This window comes from Toxorhynchites rutilus, chromosome 1 (genome assembly GCF_029784135.1).
Source record: "Toxorhynchites rutilus septentrionalis strain SRP chromosome 1, ASM2978413v1, whole genome shotgun sequence".
NCBI classification, from domain to species: domain Eukaryota; kingdom Metazoa; phylum Arthropoda; class Insecta; order Diptera; family Culicidae; genus Toxorhynchites; species Toxorhynchites rutilus.
This window is the reverse complement of record NC_073744.1, coordinates 4048241-4070934: the sequence shown is the minus strand read 5'-3', so window position 1 is coordinate 4070934 and position 22694 is coordinate 4048241. Positions and strand designations below refer to the sequence as shown.

At 39.7% G+C, this 22694-nt stretch overlaps 3 protein-coding genes across 4 annotated transcripts in view; 1 reads left to right on the top strand and 2 right to left on the bottom strand.

Annotated features, from left to right (window-relative positions):
* Positions 1–15916, top strand: part of LOC129762424 (lysosomal-trafficking regulator) — a 37447-nt gene extending 21531 nt beyond the window's left edge. The window contains exons 8-11 of one of the 2 annotated variants that reach the window (XM_055760659.1): positions 2514–3202; positions 3258–3429; positions 12380–15617; positions 15679–15916. In XM_055760659.1, coding sequence (XP_055616634.1) covers positions 2514–3202; positions 3258–3429; positions 12380–15617; positions 15679–15811 — 4232 coding nt within the window. In that variant the 3' untranslated portion in view covers positions 15812–15916. Of the gene's footprint in view, positions 1–2513; positions 3209–3257; positions 3430–12379; positions 15618–15678 lie in introns of both variants that reach the window. The other variant, XM_055760660.1, reaches the window with a different exon arrangement.
* LOC129762427 (uncharacterized) lies at positions 7683–11651 on the bottom strand. The gene is made up of 2 exons (XM_055760662.1): positions 10669–11651; positions 7683–10607 (listed from the first exon to the last, which is right to left on the bottom strand). The coding sequence occupies exon 2, from the start codon at positions 10130–10132 to the stop codon at positions 8639–8641; it is 1494 nt and encodes a 497-aa protein (XP_055616637.1). The 5' UTR covers positions 10133–10607; positions 10669–11651; the 3' UTR covers positions 7683–8638.
* LOC129762428 (serine--tRNA synthetase-like protein Slimp) lies at positions 15894–17415 on the bottom strand. Its single transcript, XM_055760663.1, has 2 exons — positions 17294–17415; positions 15894–17231 (listed from the first exon to the last, which is right to left on the bottom strand). Exon 2 carries the CDS (start codon positions 17191–17193, stop codon positions 15925–15927), a length of 1269 nt encoding a protein of 422 aa, XP_055616638.1. The 5' UTR covers positions 17194–17231; positions 17294–17415; the 3' UTR covers positions 15894–15924.
* Positions 17416–22694: the final 5279 nt, after the last annotated feature.

The window sequence follows — 22694 nt, the reverse complement described above, 5'->3', positions numbered from 1 at the left end:
GACAGCAGCACTCCCCAAAGACGTAACACCGGCTGAATCCTAGTATGGGACCAAGCCGTGCGTGAAGAAACTTCGGATTTTTGGGTGCAAAACCTTCGCTTGGATTCCTGGCCAGCAACGAAGAAAGCTAGATGCGAGAAGCAAAGAAACAGTCCTGGTAGGCTATGCTCCAAATGGCTATCGTTTGTGGAATCGTAAGGCTAGAAGGATTATTATTGCTCGTGATGTGAAATGCGATGAAGATTGCTTTCCGTATAAAAAATGCTCCGACAAGAAGGACTCACCGCTGGTAGTATACTTCCCTGACGAGCAAGAGAGGGAAATCACCCACTACTCCGATGATGAAAACCACAGCGATAACAAGCCCGACATTGATGAACATGACGAGACTGACGACGAATTTGAAGACACTGCAGACACCGGGGCGCTCCCTTCGCAATCAGAACAGCACGAATCCATGGATGAGGGTCAACCGTTGCTGAGGCGCAGCGAACGGGAGCGCAGACTCCCCGGTAAGTTTCTCAATTTCTTTTCGACGTACAGTGCAACTTCTGCTGGTTCAAACATTACAGATGTTCCAAGCTGCTACGATGAAATCGATGGTAGAGATGATCGTGACCAGTGGCTACATGCTATGCAAGAAGAGTTGGATTCATTGAAGGCGAATCGAGTCTGGAAACTGCAATCCTGTCCCCAGGGTATCAAGCTAATCCAATCGAAATGGGTGTTTCGTGTGAAGGAGGATGAAAACGGTGAGAAGGTTCGTTACAAGGCACGACTTGTGGTGAAAGGTTACCTGCAGCGTCCGGGCATCGATTATGAAGAAACCTACGCACCCGTGGCAAAGCTAACTACGATTCGCACTGTTCTGGCAGTAGGCGTTCATCACCGATTCCTGTTTCACCAGATGGACGTTAAGACTGCGTTCCTTCACGGTGATTTGAAGGAAGAAATCTATATGGCAGTACCGGATGGAGTAGAAGCTGATCGAAGTAAAGTGTGCAAGCTTTCCAAGTCGTTGTACGGGTTAAAGCAGTCGCCCCGCTGCTGGAACGAGCGGCTGAATGGTCAGTTACTTCGCATGGGATTCACCAGATCAAGTCATGACTACTGTCTGTATACGAAATGCACGCAAGGGGACGAATTGATCATCATCATTTACGTCGATGACCTACTGATCGCTGGAAGAAAGCTAAATTCGATTGTGAGGCTGAAGAAAGAACTCTCTGAAGCGTTCCAGATGACCGACTGTGGTGACGCTCATTACTTTCTGGGAATCAAGCTGGAGTACAACCGGGATCAAGGAACACTTCGACTCTCGCAAGAAGTGCAGGTGATGAAGATACTTGAGCGTTTCGGGATGAAGAACTGCAATCCTTGCAGATCGCCTATGGAGAAGGGACTTCAAATGGATCGTGAAGGACCAGCGACGAAGGAACCGTATAGAGAGCTACGTGGCAGCATAATGTACACCATGCTGTGTGTGCGGCCTGATATTTGCTATCCTGTAAGCTACATGGGACGTTTCCAGCAAAAACCTACTGATCAACACTGGCAGTCGTTGAAGCGCATCGTTCGTTACCTGCAAGGAACATCGGGACTCTATCTGGAGTATACAAGAAACGAGAATGCGGAACCGTTAGTAGGATTTGCGGATGCTGACTGGGCTGCTGATACCGTGGACCGAAAATCAGTAAGCGGTTGTCTGTTTAAGGTCTTTGGAGCTACCGTATCCTGGTCAAGTAAGAAACAGACGACTGTGGCAACGTCGTCAAGCGAAGCATAATACGTTGCCCTGAGTACGGCTGCGTCAGAAGCGATTTGGCTGGCTGGACTTCTTGGCGATTTGAAGATAGCTGTAGGACCCGTTGTAATCTTTGAAGATAATCGTGGCTGTATAGGGATGGCCAAGAACCGTGAAACCAAACATACCAAACATATTGACGTGAAACATCACTTCATTCGTGATCACGTAGAAGAAGGACGATTGAAGATCGAACCGGTGAGCACAATGGATCAACTGGCGGACCTGTTCACCAAGGCGCTAGATGCTACACGTTTCCAGGAGCTACGCAGAAATCTTGGACTAAACGATTGAGAGGGGGTGAAAACGAAGCAAACGTTCTCTTTAGTATCTAGTATATAGTACATCTTAGTAGTCCATACTTGGCACCTGAATTGTTCTTTTTTTTCATTCCAAACCCAACTGTCATCAAATAAAGACGTTCTGCAAACTAAACTTATAACATTTTTATATCCCAAATCTGTCTTTTCCTCAAAGCTATTGAGGATGTTATCAATACCATCATCAATATTGTCCAAATCTTCTTATGTTCTCTCTTCTTCATGATAAAAATATGTCACCCTACTAATCTCGAGTCCGTGGGTAATCGGTTTCCCTTCCTATTATCCTTTTAAAAATTAAACATACAATAGAATTAAGAATTTGGGTCCTTTAAACCTACGTAACTGAGCCTGTAAAAATATAGAAAAAAAATCTTTTCAATCCACAGAATTTTTCGAGCAAAATTACTTCGGCACGGGAAACGATTTCATCCAGGAGAGTTTCCTCCGTGCGATGTGTGATTTCCTGCTGATCCTACCCGACAGCGAGGCGAAGGAGTTTTTCGACTCGGACAACAAAATCATCGAAACGATTCTCATACTGGCGAACAATTCCAACATCCGGATCCGGACTGCGATCATCAATCTAACTGCGGTTATCAGCGATCGAGTGTCTAGCGGGTCGTCAGCCCAACTTAACTACACCGACGAGCAGCTCAAGATCTTCTGGCACCATTTGGGCAATCAGATTGGTTCGCACAGTGTGAACGTGGATTTGTTAAACTGTTGTCTGCGTTGGGTTACGAAAAGCAGTGCAGCGCTTGGCTTGGAATCGCTCGTTTCCGACTATCAGTTCGATGTCGTGCAGGAGAGTGGATTGAATGTGTTGCAGGCGATTCTACCACAATCGTGCGTGGATCCAAGACTGTTCCAAGTGGTGTTGAATTTGATCGACAACATTTGCACGAAACAACCCAAAGCTGCGCACTATATGGTGGACAATGGACTGATTTGGACGGTGGTGAAAACGGCTATCAAAATGCACGAGAAGGGTGATTGTGAACAAACCAGCAATCCGGACAGTTTCCTCGAGTTTATTACCAATTTTTCCCACAGAGCACTGGCTTCAACCATTTTTGTAAATGTGAGTTTATTGCGGTACGATAATGTGTTAACAATTTCTTCATCCTCAGTTTTGTCTGCAGTCTTTCTGGGATTTGATCAATGGTTTAACGCTAGCCGAGAAACATAAAAACCCAAAGGTAACAAATGGGATCCGTGACATACACGCGCTTCTCTTCCAAAATTTGCTTCGGTTTTTCATATACCACCCGACAGAATCAATCATCGGCCACCGGAATAACTGTATGTAAATCCTCAGAAATGAGCAATTCCAAATGAAATCGACAAATGACAAAACATGAGTACTTTTGATTCGAATGAAAGTTTGTACAGTAATTTATATTTAATGCGACATGCCGAGGCACCACTCAGTGTCGCATTGGAGGCGATTTTGATCTGTAATTGGACATTGACGATTAGAGTGGTACGGTGTCGTCTGGTAGCAACTTTCAATGTGGGCCATAGTTTGGACTCGATATTTACAAAAATGTCCAATTAGAGGTGAAAATATCCAATTAAACGTGTCGCATTACAGGTCTGTCCAATTAGCGAAATGTCCACAGCATTTGAGAATTTTTTGACTCAAGTGTAAGTTTTGAGAAGGGCGTATTGATTTTAGTGAGAGAAATCTTTGATAATTTATCTCTCAAAAACTATGAGTCGTACCGAAATAGTGTCTTAGAAAGATTTAAGTGCGCTCCATGTGCAGCGTCACCGTCACCGTCCCGTCAACTATTCTCTCGGACTTATTTTGCCGTCAAAGTTGCCGGTGATGGTGTATGTGATTTTTTTTCAAAGAAAACATGAAAAAGTTGTTATTAGAAAAACTTTCTCCCTGTAAAAGTGCCCATCTTCCGATGTATGAATGACTTGTTGGAAATTGTAAAGGCTATTCATATAATTTTTTGACAATTAAAAAAACGTTTTTATTATTACTTTTATTATTAACTTGAGTTTCTCAATCACTGACACGGAAAAAACCTTTTTCAGCAGAACATTTCTTATCGTTTTCGGAAACGGTCTACAAAACGAGAAAATTTTGTTGCAGTCCATTGTGGTATGCTGTTATTCACTCTATGAGGAAGATTTTTCGACTGATGAACGATGTTTGAATTTGAGTATCTTTATATAAATATACAGAGGTCCCTTGAAGATACCTGACTTCAGGTACAATCTAGGCGTAACGTAACAAGTTAAATATTTTTGTATTCATAGCATCCGGTTGAATCAACGAGGTGTATTTGTGTTGTTGGGATTTCAATTCTACTTTAAAAACTTTGTTTTGATTGTGTAACTCGAATCATATGTTAAAAGTTTGTATTGCGATGATTTTTTTTTTAATATCGCTACGTTTTGTATTAAGGAGTTTCACTCCGGCAGTCATCGGGTACGGACGTTATTATTTTTGCTCCGCGTTGGGTTTTATTTGCATCGTTCGTCGTCGTCTTATGTGTCCCAAAATGTTATAGCTCAATCCGCTATACGTTCGGTACAGGTTTTTACTGAAGGCATTCGGTTGTCATGAGATATGTGATGATTTTCCAATCTCGTAGGAAAGTGTAAAAAGTGATATTTCCGATGTTTTGAAACGCTGTTGATGTGATTATTGGAGCCGCATATTTTATTCAACATGTTCATACATGTCGCGAAGCTCAGTCGAGTTTGTTAGTGTTGTGTGTGTGTTTTGCATACAATTTCCCGAAGCTTGCATTCGGCAGCAATCGCATTTTATTTGCGTAGTGAGGCTATCACCAAATACAACTGCGCAGTTGCTTTCGTATACACCCAGGTTTTTTTTACGCGGTTTTTTTTACGAGGTTTTTTTACGCGGTTTTTTTTACGCGGATTTTCCAATTAACGCGGTTTTTTTACGGGGATTTTCCAATTAACGCGGTTTTTTTAACGCGGTCACCGCGTCACTGAGCAATATCAAATCTGTCCCTCATGCTTCCTGAGACCATATGACGGAACTTAGTGCTATTGACGGATATTAGTGCCGCACCTATGTGCCAGGTTCGATGCATCTGTAGCGAACACAGATTCAATTTGCCCGCGTTGTTCACCACCGCCTATGATTTTGCAACGCAAATGCCTGACAGAACAGAAAGAATTAGACCAGAAGCAGTTAGAGTTGGAACAGAGGCAATTAGCGCTGCAGAGAAAGCATTTCCAGGAGAAATACAAGCTGGGTCGCTAGCTGATGAATCTGCAAGTGCAAGAAGAAGTATCTCGAGATAGCATAAAGCTTGTGCAAGAATGGGTTGATGAGCACACCACTGCGAAGCAGAAATCCTCCGTACGACCTTCGTGTGCAACGAAGTTTCATCCAACCCCACATAACGGCTGGGGGAAGAAAGATTCATGTACATGTATTTAAGTCCGCTCGTCGAGAGCCACACACAATGAAATTCATGCATAGCATCAATCCCATTTAGGAATGAAATAAGCGCGATTTTTGCGCGTAAACCTGAGCAACATCACTTCTCTCTCTCAGTTCATATCTCTCCCTTTCAAGCTCCCTCAGAGCGTATGCCGCACCCCATCACGATTCTCAAGAGGATTTTTATGTGACCTTTTTTTCTTTACGGGGAGTTTCCAATTAACGCGGATTTTCCAATTAACACGTTTTTTTTACGCGGATTTTCGAATTAACGCGGTTTTTTTTTACGCGGATTTTCCAATTAACGCGGTTTTTTTACGCGGATTTTCCAATTAACGCGGTTTTATTTTACGAGGTACGTATCCCCCGCGTAAAAAAAACCTGGGTGTATTCCCGCGCATTGTAAACAAATTTGGTCACCAGTTCGTCGCGTGTGTAAATTTAACTCGGTCGGAAACTAGAGGAAGGGGTGTATTGTGTTTAGTGTATTTCGTGTTTACTTTTCGCCGTGTCGAACACTGCACACTGCATGCTGATACCAAAGGAAAGCTATTTGATTGTGTGCGTGTATCATTGGAGCAAAACAGGGCCTTGGCAACCCTATCCCAACCAACACAAATTGAGCGTATGCAGCATGAAGCTAGGGTACGCGCATTATTTATTGTTTGTAGTCAGTAGTGATGCAAATATGGTCAGAGATAAGTCCATTCTATTTTGATACTCCTTAACATGTTTCTTGGGACATTTGATGTGGGGATGGGTATATTTGTGTATATTATTATTTCTTCCCTTTAGTTATAATCTTGTTACTGCTAGCGTGGTTTTTCACATGGTACGGAACTCAATACAGCAATCCACTCAGAGATGGAATCTGCATGCAGAAAAGGATTCTAGATGATGCTTGGAATTTTTGGACTCGAATTCCGGTGATGAGTGGCAGTTCCGATTTTAAAAATGTTTTATTTCTAATTTCAGCTATTCACATTACATTTATATATATTTACATTACATTTAAAGATATTTCAGATTACATTTCACATTTTCATTTCCAGATTTTAAATTTAGGCTTGAATCAGCCGTCGCGTGATAAAATGTAACTAACATATACGTGTTCTCGTTTTTCCGGAAATAGAATTTTTTTTGGCTGCCCTGTAAAAAGTTTCATCGGTGACCTTTTCAGGTTGACCAGAGATAATCTCAGCCACTGCGTTAAAATAATTTTAAAACATGATACGAGTAATGAATTACTAAATATATTGTAGATTCGAGTAATTTCAGGGGGATTTTCTGGTTGACCTTCTCAGGTTGAATAATATTTCGTCGGTTAACTGAATTTTGCAGGAGTTTCTCGGCAACCTTCCCATGTTGCTCAAAGATAAACTTTACCGTCGTTATTAGAAAATATGTTGAAACATAATAACAAAGAAACAAGCGCTTCTTTGCGACCTTCTCAGGTTGCCAAAATAACCTTGGTCTCCGCGAGTGAATAAAAATATATAGAACGAGAGGAGGAGTTTTTTGTGGCCTTTTCAGGTCAGGAAAAATATCTATGTACTACGCACGATGGATAACGAAATGCATGACCGGTCCGATAAGAATGTATATTTTCTTCAAATCTCATTTCGCCGTATAGTTGAGAGTTTACGTTTTTAGAATCACATCACTTACCACAGTGAATCCTGATTATTCCTAACCATTCCCACTAACTATCCCTTCCATGATAAACGCGACCCTTCTGGCCTTCGGGCGGCGAATATCATACTAACATTCCTTCCTTCCCCTGGTGACTGTAAGGACGTGGCCGGCGTCGTTATTGACCATTTAAAGCTCGAACCACCGAAAATCGCACAACGAGAATGATTTGCTAGTCCCAAGCGTCATTCTGTGGGTTCTTTGTGCAATTTGGTTGGTTCAGGTCAATCACGGAGAGCAACTACGAATTGTACAGTCTACCCAAGCTCAAGCTCAAGCTCAATATCGCTACGTTTTGTATTAAGGGGGTATTCTAGTGTAAAGGCACGGATTTCGGACGGTTTTCGAGCTTTCAAAAATAAAACAAAGAATATTTTTACTACCTATTATATCATTATTTGTTCATCTATCTTTTAACAATAAAACAAAAATTGAACGGAAAAAAAACTAGAATAGTTGAGAGCTGATGAAGTGAGAGGGTCAAAAAAAGTTGTGCCATGACGTACACGATTCCGGTTATCTGAAACAACAAAATCGAACAGATTCTGAATCAGTATCTATCGCATGTATCTCGGAAAAGTCAAAAACATTCTTTTTGACAAAATGGCGGCCATTTGAAAAAAAGGGCTGTTTCTTTTGCGTTTTCCGATTTTTTTAAAATAGTGGAATTGAAGTTTTCTAATTTTCTTTAATTCATGCGATAGAAAAATGTATACAGATTGTATCCATATCGTGTACGCCAGTTTGAAAAAACTAGTTCGAAGAAAACGCGTTTGAAGTTATTTGTTATTGCCGTCAGGTTTGCCATAATAAAATCTGTGTTTCTGGTCTCAAAAAATCTTTTTATCTGTGTTTTTTCTCAGAAAATCTGTATTAACTCTTTGCGGTCATTTGTCTGCTCTCAGCCACCACAGTAAAGAAGTATACTAATATTATAATTTATGCAACAATGTAGCAGTTCACACTTTTTCTAAACGAATGTTTATGTCTTGTCATCCGTGCTCGGGAAAAGGATTAATGGAAAACTCCATGTATTGCGGCACTGTTTAGAAGTAAAGAGCTTTGTTTTGTATGTTCAAACAGAAAGATAAAAGGTGAAGTGTCGAAGGCTTTTTTAAGATCCAAAAACAAAACTCCCATAATTTTACGTGAATCCATTGCCTTGTAGATGTCATCAGTCAGTTCACACAAAGCAGTTAGAGTACTGGATCCGGCTCGAAATCCATACTGATGGCTATACAAAACATTATTCTGGTTGAAAAAGCTGGTAAATCTTGATACCAGAAGTTGCTCTAGTATTTTACTTAGAACGGATAAAATTGATGTTGGTCTGTAATTGTTGATATCCGTTTTGCTCCCAGACTTATGCACGGGAATTACTCAAGCCATCTTTAGACAATCGGGGTAGATACCAGTCGAAATGCTTTCATTGAAAACGTCCCGTAATAGTTTAGAAAACATTTTGCTGGAATTAAGATATCTTATTCTCAAAATAACCTCTTGATCTGTAGTTGGCGCCAAATAGATAGAGTTAGGCAAGGGATTCAGCGTTCCAAATTTATTGATATTCCGACTACTAGAAATTGAACAGGCAAGCTGGGGTCCAATGGAACTGAAAAACTCATTGAACCGATTGGCAACGGCCGGGCCATGTGAAGTTAACTGTCCATCCACGTCGATCTTTACTGAATAATCCCGATCTTTTAGTCCGAGTATTTCGTTCAAGTTATTCCATATACTTTTCTGATCGGCGTTCCGGAACAGGTTATCATAGTAGTCCCTTTTAAACTGATTTTTTATTTGTTGTACTCGCCGGGAGACGTACTGTAACAGGTTTTTTATATCACCGTCATGAGGAAATTTTTTATGCCTCTGAAGAATATTATCTTTCATCCGTAACCATTTCCAAAGATCAAAGGACGTCCAGGGACAGTGACCTTTGATTCTTGCTCTCACCTGAACTGACCTCGAAAACTTCTCCTTTAATCGGTTATACAAATCTAACACATATACCAAGCGTTCAAAAGCGGTTCCTTTAGGCATACACACTGTCGCTGCCTTAAAAGCTTCTATTAACCTGCGGTAATTGGTGATGGTTTTACTAAGCGTCCGACATGTTACATCCTTGTGCACATTGAAGGTGGATAGAACAAAGTTGTGGTCACTACAATCGTTGAATATAGTTTCATTCACTATGTTATTCAGCATTGTTTCGGAACAAACTACATGATCCAGAACATTGTTGCTGGCTGGTCGTGTTGGATAAGTGTTTGTTACTGAAAAATTGTAGCATTTCAACAAGTTGACATATTCACTTGTAATACAACTCTCAATTTGATTAGTCGGGATGTTAATATCTCCAACAATAACATGAAACTGATTGGCTTTTGAAGCTGATAGCAAAGACTCCAGATTCCTGAAGAAAACTGATGAATCAAACGAAGGAGGTCTATAAATAGCATGGATATGAAACGGGGTTCCACTTGCATCTAGCCGCAGGTGCACGTGATGGAAACCATTCGCATGTACATTTCCCAGCTCATCAAACACGATAGCTTCCCGAACGTAAACTGCCAATCCACCTCCAGAACATTCAGGACGACAGGAAAAAAATGACTTGTAACCATTTATCTTGAAAAGATTCGTACGTTCACTTTGCACCCAAGTCTCTCCTACTACCAAGACAGCAATCACTCCAACATATCTATTCAAAAACTCCTTTATGCTGTCAAATTTGTTCGGGTTATTCATTCCTCTTATGTTGATTTGTAGGATTTTGAGAGGAAAGCGAGTCGCAATTTTAGTAATATTTTTATTGAGTTGATCGATAGTATCAAAATAGAAATTATTATTTTTGGTAGTCTCAGGATACATGATAGCGAAAAGTAATAGAAATAAATGCTAACTCAACGTTTATTCTCTGCCAACATTCTTTCTTTTCGGCGATGGCTCTAAAACTGGCGAAGAAGAACTTGTACTCGCACCAACACGTGTGCGTCTCCGCAGTGTTTCCTTCATCGAGTGTAGTTGGCGCTTACTTTGGATTTCTTCCACTTTTGCCCCATCGTGCTTCCTCATCAGTATCCTACCGTTCCTGCCTGGCCAGACATACTTTATATCGAAAACAGCTTGCAGCTCCTTAGCCTCCTGTAACAGCGTTCGTCCAAGTGTTGTAAGTTCAACACGCACAACGATCGTGTTCGTACCTTCCGCAAATCCTTCAAATACTGCCGACACTGGCAGAGGTCCATGGGACCGTTTGCAGTCAAAGAACCTCTCCTTCCAGCTTTGATTGCTGAACGAAACGAGAACCGGGGCATATTGATTTCCAGTACCTTTCAGGCCCAGTCTACGAGCAGTTACAATCGAATCAGTATTGTTTGGGAAACCTATTGCCATGCCAACCTTACTAACGAGGTGTGCTGTGTTCTCATTTTTAACGATAGGCAAACCCAACACCACTGCATTTCTTGATAAAGTTGTCCGCTGTGTCTTGTCTAATTTCACTTCGAGGCGATCTATTTTCTCAGTTATTACTTGATGTTTCTCCTTCCATTCGTCAATTTCCTCTTGCATTCGAGAATTTCCCGATTTTAATTTCTCCATGTCGACCCTGAATGTTTTCATGTCCGCTTGCATGTCATCAAACCGATTTGCGAGGAACTCCTGAGACTCTTCAATGTTCTTGGTAGTAGTAACCAGCATCGAGAGATCCATACGAATTTTTTCAAATGCGTTGCGAACTTGCATCGACTCCTGAATCGAACGATTTAGCAACTGTAGCTCCTTCATAATAGCCTCATTGCTAGGAGCAGTTCCACGGCTGTGTGAACTTGAAAAAGTCTCGGTACACTCAAACGAACAGAAAAAACGGTTTCTTTTTCACCTTGGCCACAGCATTACCGAAAAGTTTTTTGCAACGAAAGTGTACACTTCTGCAACAATTCACACACTCAATAATGTTGGATGGGTTATCCTCGGGTTTTTCGCAAACGAAACAGACACGTTGATTTTCATTATCAATCATTGTACAAAACAACACGGTATACAGGTGATCAAAATAAAGACAGACCGATAGCACTAGCTGTTTACTGATATAAATATCAGATTATTCTGTAGATATGGTAACCCTGATGGCCGTAGTAGATTAGATACCGCATCACTAAAATCGTTATAATTCGGTAAACAATTTGATTTTCGAAATGTACTTTCTAGGGCATATTCTTGAACGCCTAAACTTTAGAAATATGAAGAAAAAGCATTTGATTTTTCTCAAATTTCTAGAATAGAATACTCCCTTTAGCCACATGTCTTCAACGTAACTCCTAAACATATTTCTTTACCACAATTATGTGTTTGGAAAAGTTGTTGGAAATCATAAGCAAATTCATAAATTTCATGAACATAACGGTATTACACGACAAACATATTAAAAGGGCCTATGTACTATAAAAAAGACAATAAATTAGAAATATTTTTTTAAATATCTCGAGAACGGCTGCATGTAGAAGGAGATTGATAATGAGCTTTTTCGTTTCAAATCACATGAGTATTCATAATTGGTGGCTAAAATTGAATATTAACATACAAAAATTTTATGTTTCGAAAATTCATAAAAAATCGATGTTCCACAAAGTTCGTCAAAAATAGTTTTACCATCTTGGACTGATTTTTTAAATTTTCTACATGACTTCTATTTTATGTAAAAAAAAATAATAAAAATATGTATTTCAAATACTGGAAATTAAAGCTTTTTGGTAAATAAAAAAAAATACTTATTTTTTCTCAGTATATTTTTTTTATCACGTTTAAACATCAATACTCTTTAACTGTTTTTAAGACACTTTTTTGGTACGACTCATAGTTTTTGGGATATAAATTATCACTGATTTCTCTTACTAAAATCGATACCACCTTCTCAAAAGTTACGTTTGCGTCAAAAAAATTCCCAATTGCTGTGGAAAACTCATATCCCTTCAACCCAAACGGAATAGAAACATTCATTCGAATCAAAAATACATTTTTTTAAAACCGGCATTTTTAGGACGATTTCATTTGGAATTAGTCAAATGTATTATGGAAATTTATCGCCTAATAAACCCGTTTTCTTCTATTTCTAAGCATTTACGGTGGACCTTCCCGAGTGCACCATACCGAAGACTGAGGTGAAAATTCGCTACAACCAAATCCACGACAAAGCCGTGCAGCTGATCACCAGTTGTGGTGCGGATCACAAGATTTCCGACGCGGAAATATTGCTCATCAAGAGTCTCATGAAACGAACCCTCAACGGGAATCCACGTGGGGGTAATATAATTTTGTGGTGTCTACTTCCGAAGCGGCCAATCGGACTGAAATTGTACACGATCAAACAACTTGGTCAGTATCTGGACGGTGGAAACTATCTGTCGCTGATATGCGACGTTCGAATGCTGAAGGTATTCACGCAGAGTATACTGCTGATGAACAAAAAAGACATGAGCTCGGAGGATTTCGGTTTTGCTACCGCGTTCTGTCAGGCAATCGAGGGATCTCAAAATAGCACCTGGACGCTGACTCAAACGCTGGAAGAGTTCGACTACTTGCGGATGGTGAACTTGAACGACCAGGAGCAAATTATTTTGAAATCGATCAGCAAACAGGAGAAACGGATTTACACCTGCACGGTCACTGCGATGGATATCACGAGGAAAATTGTCGAAAATCAGAACAAACTGCGCAAGGAATTGATCATTCTGCTGAAGAAGGACAGTGACTTCAAATTCTTCAACCAGTGGAGACAAATTATCGATCAGATGACCCACGAGGATGCGCCCTGGTACAACCCGAATCTCTATCCGAGCTCTTGGGAGCTGGATGATACGTATGGTTCCGATTTGGCACAGAAGCGAATGCGGAGATGTCATATGACGGTGAATCGGCGGTTTTTGCAGAGGGAGATCTGCCCCAGCGAAGGAAGAGGGAACCGTGAACAATTGTTAGCGTATCTGATGCCAAAGAATCGCAGTCAGGAATTTTCCATGGAGAATCAAGTGCTGTACACTTCGAGTGTGAAGCAGATTTCACCCAAACATGAGCTGGATAGTGAGTGTATCCTGACCAGTACGGAACTCGTGTTGAGTCCCAGCACGGGCGAACTAGATATCTACGATTTGGACAGTATTTCAAAAATTTGGACCAAACGATTCCAGCATCAGGAAACGGCGGTGGAAATTTTCTTCAAGACTAGCAAATCGCTATTCCTGGTGTTCGATCGTCAGGTAGAGCGTGAGATATTCGCAGGATTCTTTCAGGATTTGGTTCAACGTGAGGGTCGACAAGAGCTGGAAACGCAAACGCAGTTGTGGAGAGATGGTGCGTTGAGTAATTGGGAATATTTGATGCATCTGAATCAAATCTCTGGACGAACTTATCATGATCTGATGCAGTACCCTGTGTTCCCATGGATTTTGGCAGATTACGAAGGTCGGGAACTTGACCTGTTGGCGGAGAAATCTTTCCGTAATTTAGAAAAACCAATAGCGGTTCAGCACAGTGAGCTGGAGACGCATTACATCAACAATTACAATTATCTCAAACAAGCGGAGTACGAATCGATAAGCAATGTCAGGATTCAACCATATCACTATAGCTCTCATTACTCCAACTCAGGCACGGTGCTGCACTTTCTAGTTCGGATGCTCCCCTTCACGTCACTTTTTCTCCACTATCAAGACAACAGTTTCGACATCCCCGATCGAACGTTTCATTCGTTGTTCACAACGTGGAATTTAGCCAGCCGAGACTCGCCAACCGATGTCAAGGAGCTAATTCCGGAGTTCTTCTGTCTGCCGGAGTTTCTGGAAAACTTGGAGTGTTTCGACTTTGGAGTTCGACAATCGGGGGAACCCGTCAATCACGTTGAACTGCCCGTTTGGTGCCATCAATCTGCGCGAATGTTTGTGCTTATTCATCGCCAAGCGCTAGAATCGGATTACGTGCGGAAACGACTGTCCCATTGGATTGACCTAATTTTCGGCTACAAACAAACGGGCCCAGCTGCGGTAGAAGCTATCAATGTGTTCCATCCGGCAACGTATGCCACTTTCAGTGCATCCAATATCGAAGACCCGGTCGAGAAACTAGCGCTCGAAACAATGATTAAAACATACGGCCAAATGCCTAGACAACTGTTCGACACGCCACATCCCCAGGCCAGTATCAATCCGCTGGGTGTGAACGGTCCGGAAGTGGTGGAAAACGTTGTGGGATTGAAGTGGGGGCTATATAGTGGCACTCCCGTGCTTCCTAGCCCGAAGATTGTAGACATGCGAACATCACCGAAAAATCTCGCGTCATTGGTTCAAACAGATTCTAACAAAATCGTTGGATTGCCACCCCGAACCAGCATTTTCCGAGGACTACCTTCGAAGGGGCATTTTGTGGTGGATTGGGGTCAACTGGATGGGGTGATCCGGGTTCGATCGATCCAAGATAATGACACCAAATCGAACGAATTGGTGTACAACACTAACATTGATCCCATTACGGCTTGCGGGTGTGATCCAAGTTGTCCCGACATTTGGTTCGGTCATCGGAGCGGCCGAATTGTGGTGTTTCAACAACGACAGGTGAGGAAAGCTTCTTTTTTCAACCAAAACATACAGTCAACGGTCACACGAACCCGATCGAGTTCATTCCGACGGTGGATCGATCGCAAGAGTGCAACCTTGAGGAAAAAACTAGAAGGGGACGACATTGGTGAGCACTCGTTCGGGAGTTTGGGAGTGGCACCAATCAAATGGAGCTTCCCAGTTGCCTTGATGAAACATCAGGCGGAGATTACGGCTATCGCTATGTGTCCCGAATTTAAAATAGTGGTTAGTGTCAGTATGGATGGCATTGCAACAATTTGGGACTCCAACAGCTTGAGTTATGTGAGGGAGATTCCCAAGCCAGTGAATGTGATACACTCAAAAATCAGTCTTGTGTGTATCAGTCCGACGCTGGGTGATATCGTTACGATTCATTCTAGTCAGGAGTCGAAATCTTTCCTGAACCGTTCGGACGAATCGTCGATCCTGGTAGATGACGATAGTTTCGAGGTGACGGAAAATTACAACGTAGATTATGTGAACATTATGATGGGGTCTAGTCGGGACCAGTTGCGACTGCACACGGTTAACGCGAAATATGTGGAACATGTTTTCCTAGAGAGTGCAGTGATGTCTATGTGTTACACTTCGGTAAAGGAAGGCTGTGGAGTGAACTGTATTGCTGTTGGTCTCGACACTGGCACGATAAGACTGTATAGTAGCTGGAATCTAGCACTCGTCCGGGAGATAACAATGAATCCTTACGATGAATGCGGCATCAGATGGTAATTCATGTGGGTTTCTTACATGCTGAGCCTCATTTAAAATACTATTCTTTTTTTTTAGTTTGCTATACTCGAAGAACCAACATCTAATCGTGCTGACCACAAGCAACGTTATCCAGACGTGGAAATCGGAAGGTCTTCCTGGTACATCGCCTCAAACATTGGAACTACCGGTTCGACGTTCAATCAGCTAAGCCGGTGGCCAGTCAAACTATTCTGAATGTGTAATATAAAATCTCGAAGATCTTTAAAGAATTGTTACAATGTTAGAAATAAAGAAAGTTAATATATTTTTACAACTCTTGTTTTATTGAACATCTTCTAAAAAGGACAAGTCTTTCAATCGAATGCCATGTTGCAGAAGGACTCTGATCAAATCAACTGTTGCTTGCACAGTCCCTGATATTAGATGAGGAAAATTTTGGATCTTCCCTTCGTGATAGTTGAAAGCTATTCTTTTGCTCAGAAAGTTTGAATAATAGCAGACGTCCCCTATTTTTATGAACCGATTTACCTTCGGATTGAACATTTCCACATCGACACGCATTGCCTCCGCAGGGTTCAGCTCGTGAGCTGGAACTTTCATCAATCTGTAGCTGATCCCAAACCGGGTATAGCATTTTTTGTACAATTCAATCGTTTCATCAAAAATATCGACGGCTTCCGTTTGGTCGGCAGTCACAGCAAGCATCTGCACTGCGTTAGTTTGGATCCTATCCTGAAAATATTGCTTCCCATTAGCTACAAGCCGCAGAGGCAATGCCGTTGGGAAGACCGACAGTTTAGCCAGGTACCCTAAAAAACTAAGCATAGATCCTCCCCCGCATAGGTGCAGTAAATTAAGTTTATGATCTAGGTCGACTTCCTCGTTTACCAAATGTAAAGCCTTGGGATCTACCATTGCAGCTTCCACCAGCACACTTCTCACAAAATCTGGATTGGAGAATAGAACAAATCCGGCTTCCTGGAAAATGTTCACGAAATCGATCGGAAGAAACAAATCCATCAAAGCGGCATCCCCAGTCATATAGGAGCAAGTGGAATCATACGGTTCTAGACACTCTTCCCCAACAGGTTGCAGCTTCCTAGCATTTTTGATGCTCTCCTCGAACAACACTTGCCTCTCCTCTGCAGGTGTTCTTTCGTGTAACTCGTTTGGAATGGCCAGGAAGTTTTGCGTCACAAATGCGTCCGCTATCGAATAGCTACTCTCCCTCAAACTTTTCAGATCATCCTTAGCGAGAACAGCCTGTAGTTTGAGCCGCTTCCTCTCATCCTCACTTTCCGCCTGTGCAATCTGCTCCCGCAGCTCAACCCTTCTCGCTTCGATATTTTTCTTGCGCAGTTCAATCGACCTGTATAGTTCCCACTGTTGCTTCATCTGGTCGAAATCAAGCCGATACCGGCGAAGTCGTAGATTTTCCTGCAAGCGCTCGAGATCCGATAGCTTCGAGCGGATGTCCAGGAAGGGAACCAGAGGCGCATACTGTTCCTTCGCTTTGTCTCCAGTGACGTACAGCGCGGAGGAAAACGATCTCCAACAAGTACCGTAGACGACTGGTCGCAAACGCAGCATTTTGGGAATATTTCATGCACTCATCGTATGGTCTTCACCTGAAGAAACGTAAACTGTAGTATTTTGTTTTGATTGGATTTGACATTTCCCTGATTATTACGATCATTACGACACAGCAGTGGAACTCCATACAATTTACTCACTAAAAAGTGTCCAAATTTTCATCGCTTGTTTACGTGAAGAATATATATTTTTCAGGCACACTTGATTTGAGAGTGTATGGATTTCTAGCTGTCTTGACGCAAGCTCTTTAATGAAGAATGTTGAGATGGGAAGGTTTATATAAACATGTTTATATTTACATAAGTTTATTCAAATATTATTATTGCCCTGCTTTAACTATTCAGTGCAATTTTATCAAAATTTGAAAGAAAAATTAAAAAGGAATGTTTTTTTAAATATTTTTTTGAGATGGTTATTAAAAATCCATGATTACCCCCCCTTATTTGTTAATTTTTCCAGCTTTTCGTTCTTTGACCTATCATTTTGACAATTCAATTTGAGAGGTTTAAAATTGCGACAAGATAGAAATTTGGTGTGAAAGAGCGAATTGTGGAAAATTTTCTAAGCTTTATAATTAAAGTTTTTCTGTAGTATTTAATTTCTGAGTTTGTTTTTAATGACCGATTGAAGTTGATTCATATAAGAATAAGATTTCATTAGATATGTCGATTTTTGAATTCGACTCAATAGTTAAAAAACTATGACGTTTTGGAAGAAATCTTACTTACGTAATCAGCAAAAGGCCCCAGTGGCATGCGCTGTACACAAAAGTCGTTTCCGTTCAAACTTATTTCAAGAATCAACATATCATATATTTCTATTAATCCGCAAACATGCCTAGTAGTAACTTAAAAAACCAAACTCATAAACGACAAAAAGAGTCTTCGATTGTATATATTATATCATCCAACATTCAAGGAAGTTAATGATATTTATATTTTCTAGCATTAATCCAAATGCTGTAATCCTAATTTTTATCATGGCCGCACTAAAAGACATGAAAAACAACAAGAAAAACGCGAACTTTGAAATTTGTGAACTATTGCCATTCCATGCCAAACCGATAAAGTGGTTTTCAGATTTTCGTGAAAATTGGTAGCTTGTTTTCGTTATGGTGAAACATTGAACCTGTATTATTTTTTTGGGTGATTCGATTTTTTTTTCACTTTTCCAAAACATGACTTTTATCAAAAACTCATATCTTTTGAACCACTAAGCCGATTCAGATGAACAACACATCAAATTGAAGTTAATTAGCTAGTCTTTTTTGAAAAATATCAAACTTGCAACGAATTTCAATTTTGTTTCTGTAATTATTAATTGTATCCATTTTTATAGTTTACATGGTTTCGGGACCAACGGTGCTCTAATTTTCTATATTTTTTCTTGAAAACTGAGGATTTTTTACACATTTACATTTTTGACTCAAATCAGATGTATCCTTTTTTCTTTTTTGAGTAATAATGTTAACCGAGATGACCGATATATCAAACTAAAGCCAATCAGCTAGAATCTTTTGGAAAAATATTGCACTTGCGAAAAAAATGTATTGTGTTTTCGTGATTAATAATTGTATCTGTTTTTTTTATAGTTCACATGGTTTCGGGACCAAGGGCGCTATATTTTTCATATTTATTCTTGAAATCTGAGGATTTTTTACTTAACACATTAAAAAATCAGAGATGTGTTCTTTTTCGTTCTTGAGCTATGCTTTTTCAAAACTAATATGTGGAAAATGAATTTTTTGAACCACCGGTTAAATTTGAAAAATCATAATTTAAAAACGAAGAAGAACACATTTTTGAATTCGTTATCTTAAAAATCTTCAGCTTGCGAGAAAAAAATATAAATAAATAAAGCGCCATTGGATAATGAGAACTATAAAGAACAAATACGATCAATAATTAAGAAAACCAAATTAATTTATTTGCAAGTGTAAAATTTAAAAAAAAAAAGACTAGTTAACTGGTCAATTTGATATGTCGATCATCTGAATCGGATTAGTAGTTCAAAAGATATGAATTTAAAAAAAAATTTTTGGAAAAATAGCGGGAAAACTAGATTTTTCGAAGCACCCTAGAATGGAAAAGGATTTAATATTTTACGATAAGGAACAAAACTACCAATTTATCTGAGAATCAATGTATCGGTTTGGCATGGAATATATCTAACACTAAAAAAATATAGTTTGGTGTTAATTTACCCGCCAACTAAAAATATGATTACTAGAAACTAATTGATATTAACGTTTCATTACCTTGTGAATTCTAGATACAATACCAACAGAGGGTATTTAAAAAAATAAAAATGGCTTTTTACGGGGTTTGTTCGAAACTAAAAAAAAAAATTATAAGAGGTTGTGTCCAAGATACGACCGCATTGTTGACGTAGAACTACGCTGTTATTTTATAAAAGTCGCTTGTTTATACCTTCGGATAATATTCTATAATGCTGTGAAATTTTAGAAACAACTGCTTAGTAGAATAATCTCTGAAATGATTTTTTCATTGTAGAATCAGTTGACGATAATTGATTGATGATTCATTCTTGCCCTCGCAAAACAATCGTATGTCGCAATTTATTTCATGTACAATCGTATGTCGCTTCTGTTAATATTACTGGCATCGAAAAGAGTTGCATTACTTTCTCATGCTCGAGAGAAGCGCAGCTGTACCCCTTAGTAGAGGAAGTTTTGCTACTGGCAAGCAAAACATAATCACATACAAAATTCCAGAACATTTACTTTCTTGATGACTAAACAAGAGAAATAAACTCTTTTTGTTAATAACAACCTCGAAAATAGTAGCAATGCTTCATTATGATCAATATTAGAGCAAATGCAATCCTAGTTGAATGCAGTTTTGCGACTGGCACGCGAACCCAAATAACTTATAACATTCCAGTAAGACATTCAAGATGCTTGGTATTCCCAAATAATTTTTTGGTGCACAACCTTAACGTCTGCTTCGCCATAACGTCAGTTTAATGCATTGATGCATTCTCAAAGGCACCAACGAAGCCCTTATGAAGACGGAAAATAAATAATGTTAACTGTTTGGAAAAAGACTGCCACACAGCTTGTACTCTGCTGTAACTCCCATCGATGCGAATTCGCTGATGAGTTTGTCAAGAGCGACCGCCTTCACCACCGGGGGGAGCTTGATTTTGGTTGCTGCCTGGGCGTTTACATTTTCGACCGACGCGCCGAAATCGCCTACTTCGCTGTTGTTCGGTGCGGTGTCACATTTGCGAAGGCTCGGTTCAGTGCGAGCGTTTTTCACTGCACCAACACCGCGTGCATCATTAGATGACGCTTACCTCGAAATTTTATTGCCCCTGGCAATGCGTTCGTTCTTTGCAGGGCTCGAGCCTGCCTTCCTCTTCTTCTTGCTCATCGCACAATACGCGAAGCGTCCAATTTATGACGCGGAAAGAAGAACACACGATACGAATAACGCGAAAAACGAACAGAAAAATCAAACGACGATTTCCAAGTTGGATTACCACTGGTAGGGTCCAATCTTAGATCGAAGCGCAGCGAAAGCAAAGTGAACTGGATTACTCAACAGTCCGATGCCGAATGAAAGTTTGCCTCAGCGAGATCCACTGTTTATACTCTAGGCAAGTATTCCCCTTCATTCTTCTTCTTTTCCTTTGTTCATGGAGATTTTAAATCCTACGATTTCCCCTCTGTTGGTCGTCGATAAGTTGCTCGTTATTGATATCTCTGTTCGGGAAAGCACTCAAATGGACAGAACAAATGTATGGGAAAATAGAAACACTTGAAGTTTTCATGAATTTTAACCATTTACTAACCAGAGGATTCTATTGTATGGCATATTAAACAAATCTTATGGAATTTCCGATTCGTTTAGTATGTAAATCGCCAAAATCCGTTCGCGGCAAAAATAGTTATTAACGTTAACTTTATTTCATAAAAACGTGACCTGTTTTCTGATTTGGCACCCTTAATGAAAGACGTAGTTCTACGTCAAAAATTAAATTTATTCAGAAATCATATTTTTATGTTGTTTTTAAGCGTACATACATTACCTAGTCGTATAATTATTGTATCATTCAAATTATTTCGATGAGATTGCTTTAAAATATTTCAATTGATGCTCTCACCACATTTTAATTTTTTTTTTATTCAATGTCCAGTTTCTATGGCGAAGCTTCATTCGTAAATCACACATTTGTCATCATTGGTGGAATACGACCATAAATGTTGTTATGAATAGCACAGCAAGTTATGATTACAATACATATGGGTTTATTCTGAAAATGCAAATATTAACGACATTATACATAAACCGATAAAAACGGATTATGATATTCGTCATCAGCATTTTCAGCGTCTATATATATTTTGTTCAATTTTCAGTTCGTAATTTCTATCCCATTCGCCGTGTTTATCATGATGATGCTAACATTAATAACATTATATACGAACCTCCCACCTGATATATGACGCCTCCCACCGTTTTAGAGGCATCTTAACATTATGTTCAATTTTTAGAGCGTAAATCATCTGTCAATTTTTTCACTGTTTACATTTTCTTGCCACAAATCGTTGCCACTTTTTTCTCTCATGTTCCACTTCTCTTCTCTGATTACGATGTACACAAACATGTCGAGTGTTGTATGTAGTGATGTCTGATTTTTCAAATCATTCGTTAATCAACTAACAAAATATATTTTAGCCTTTTGTTAATAGAAACGATCCACGGATTATACTTCTAACAAAAACGAATTAAATTTTGAAAGTAAATAAATGCTTTCATTCAGTTGAAAGATTGACATCAGGCACAAAGTTTATGATGAAATTTGGAAGTAAACTAAAACTTTTAATTGAAAGTAAACAACTGAATATAATTCATGGAAGTATAAAGAGCTAGAAAATAACATAAAAACGTATTAATCAATTGTGGTTTTATTGGAGTGAGAATCAGAACATACCATAACTGCATGCTCCAGACATATTTCTTACATTTCATGCAGTTGTAGCATTTTTTTCGGGTCTTTTTTCAGAAAAGAAGAATGCATAACGACCTTCTAGATAGTTACCAGATGATAAAGGTTTTGGAATTTCAAGTTTTCATATTTCTAATATTCTTTGTCTCTGTGTTCTTGGTAAACTAAGAATTAATGCCTGTTTTTTGATGGGGCACATAAAAATGATATAAAAGGATTTTTAGGAACTTCTTGCGACTTGTTTTCTTGTCGATATTGTTCAGCCCATATACTATAAAAAATATCCCCGAAACTTTAACTGTCAAAAATAACCATAGGCCACCGATTAGTTTATAGTTTGCAGTTTACAATCCTTCCACTAGTGCATTTCTATAACAAGTGTGCATATGTATGACCATTGTATTCGGCGAATAACTACACGAAAGTCAAATATTTGTATTTCTTTTTGCACGTATGAATATAACAACGGATTCACGGTTCAATCCGGTGACAAAAAGGACTAAAATCAAATAAGAATAGTCCGG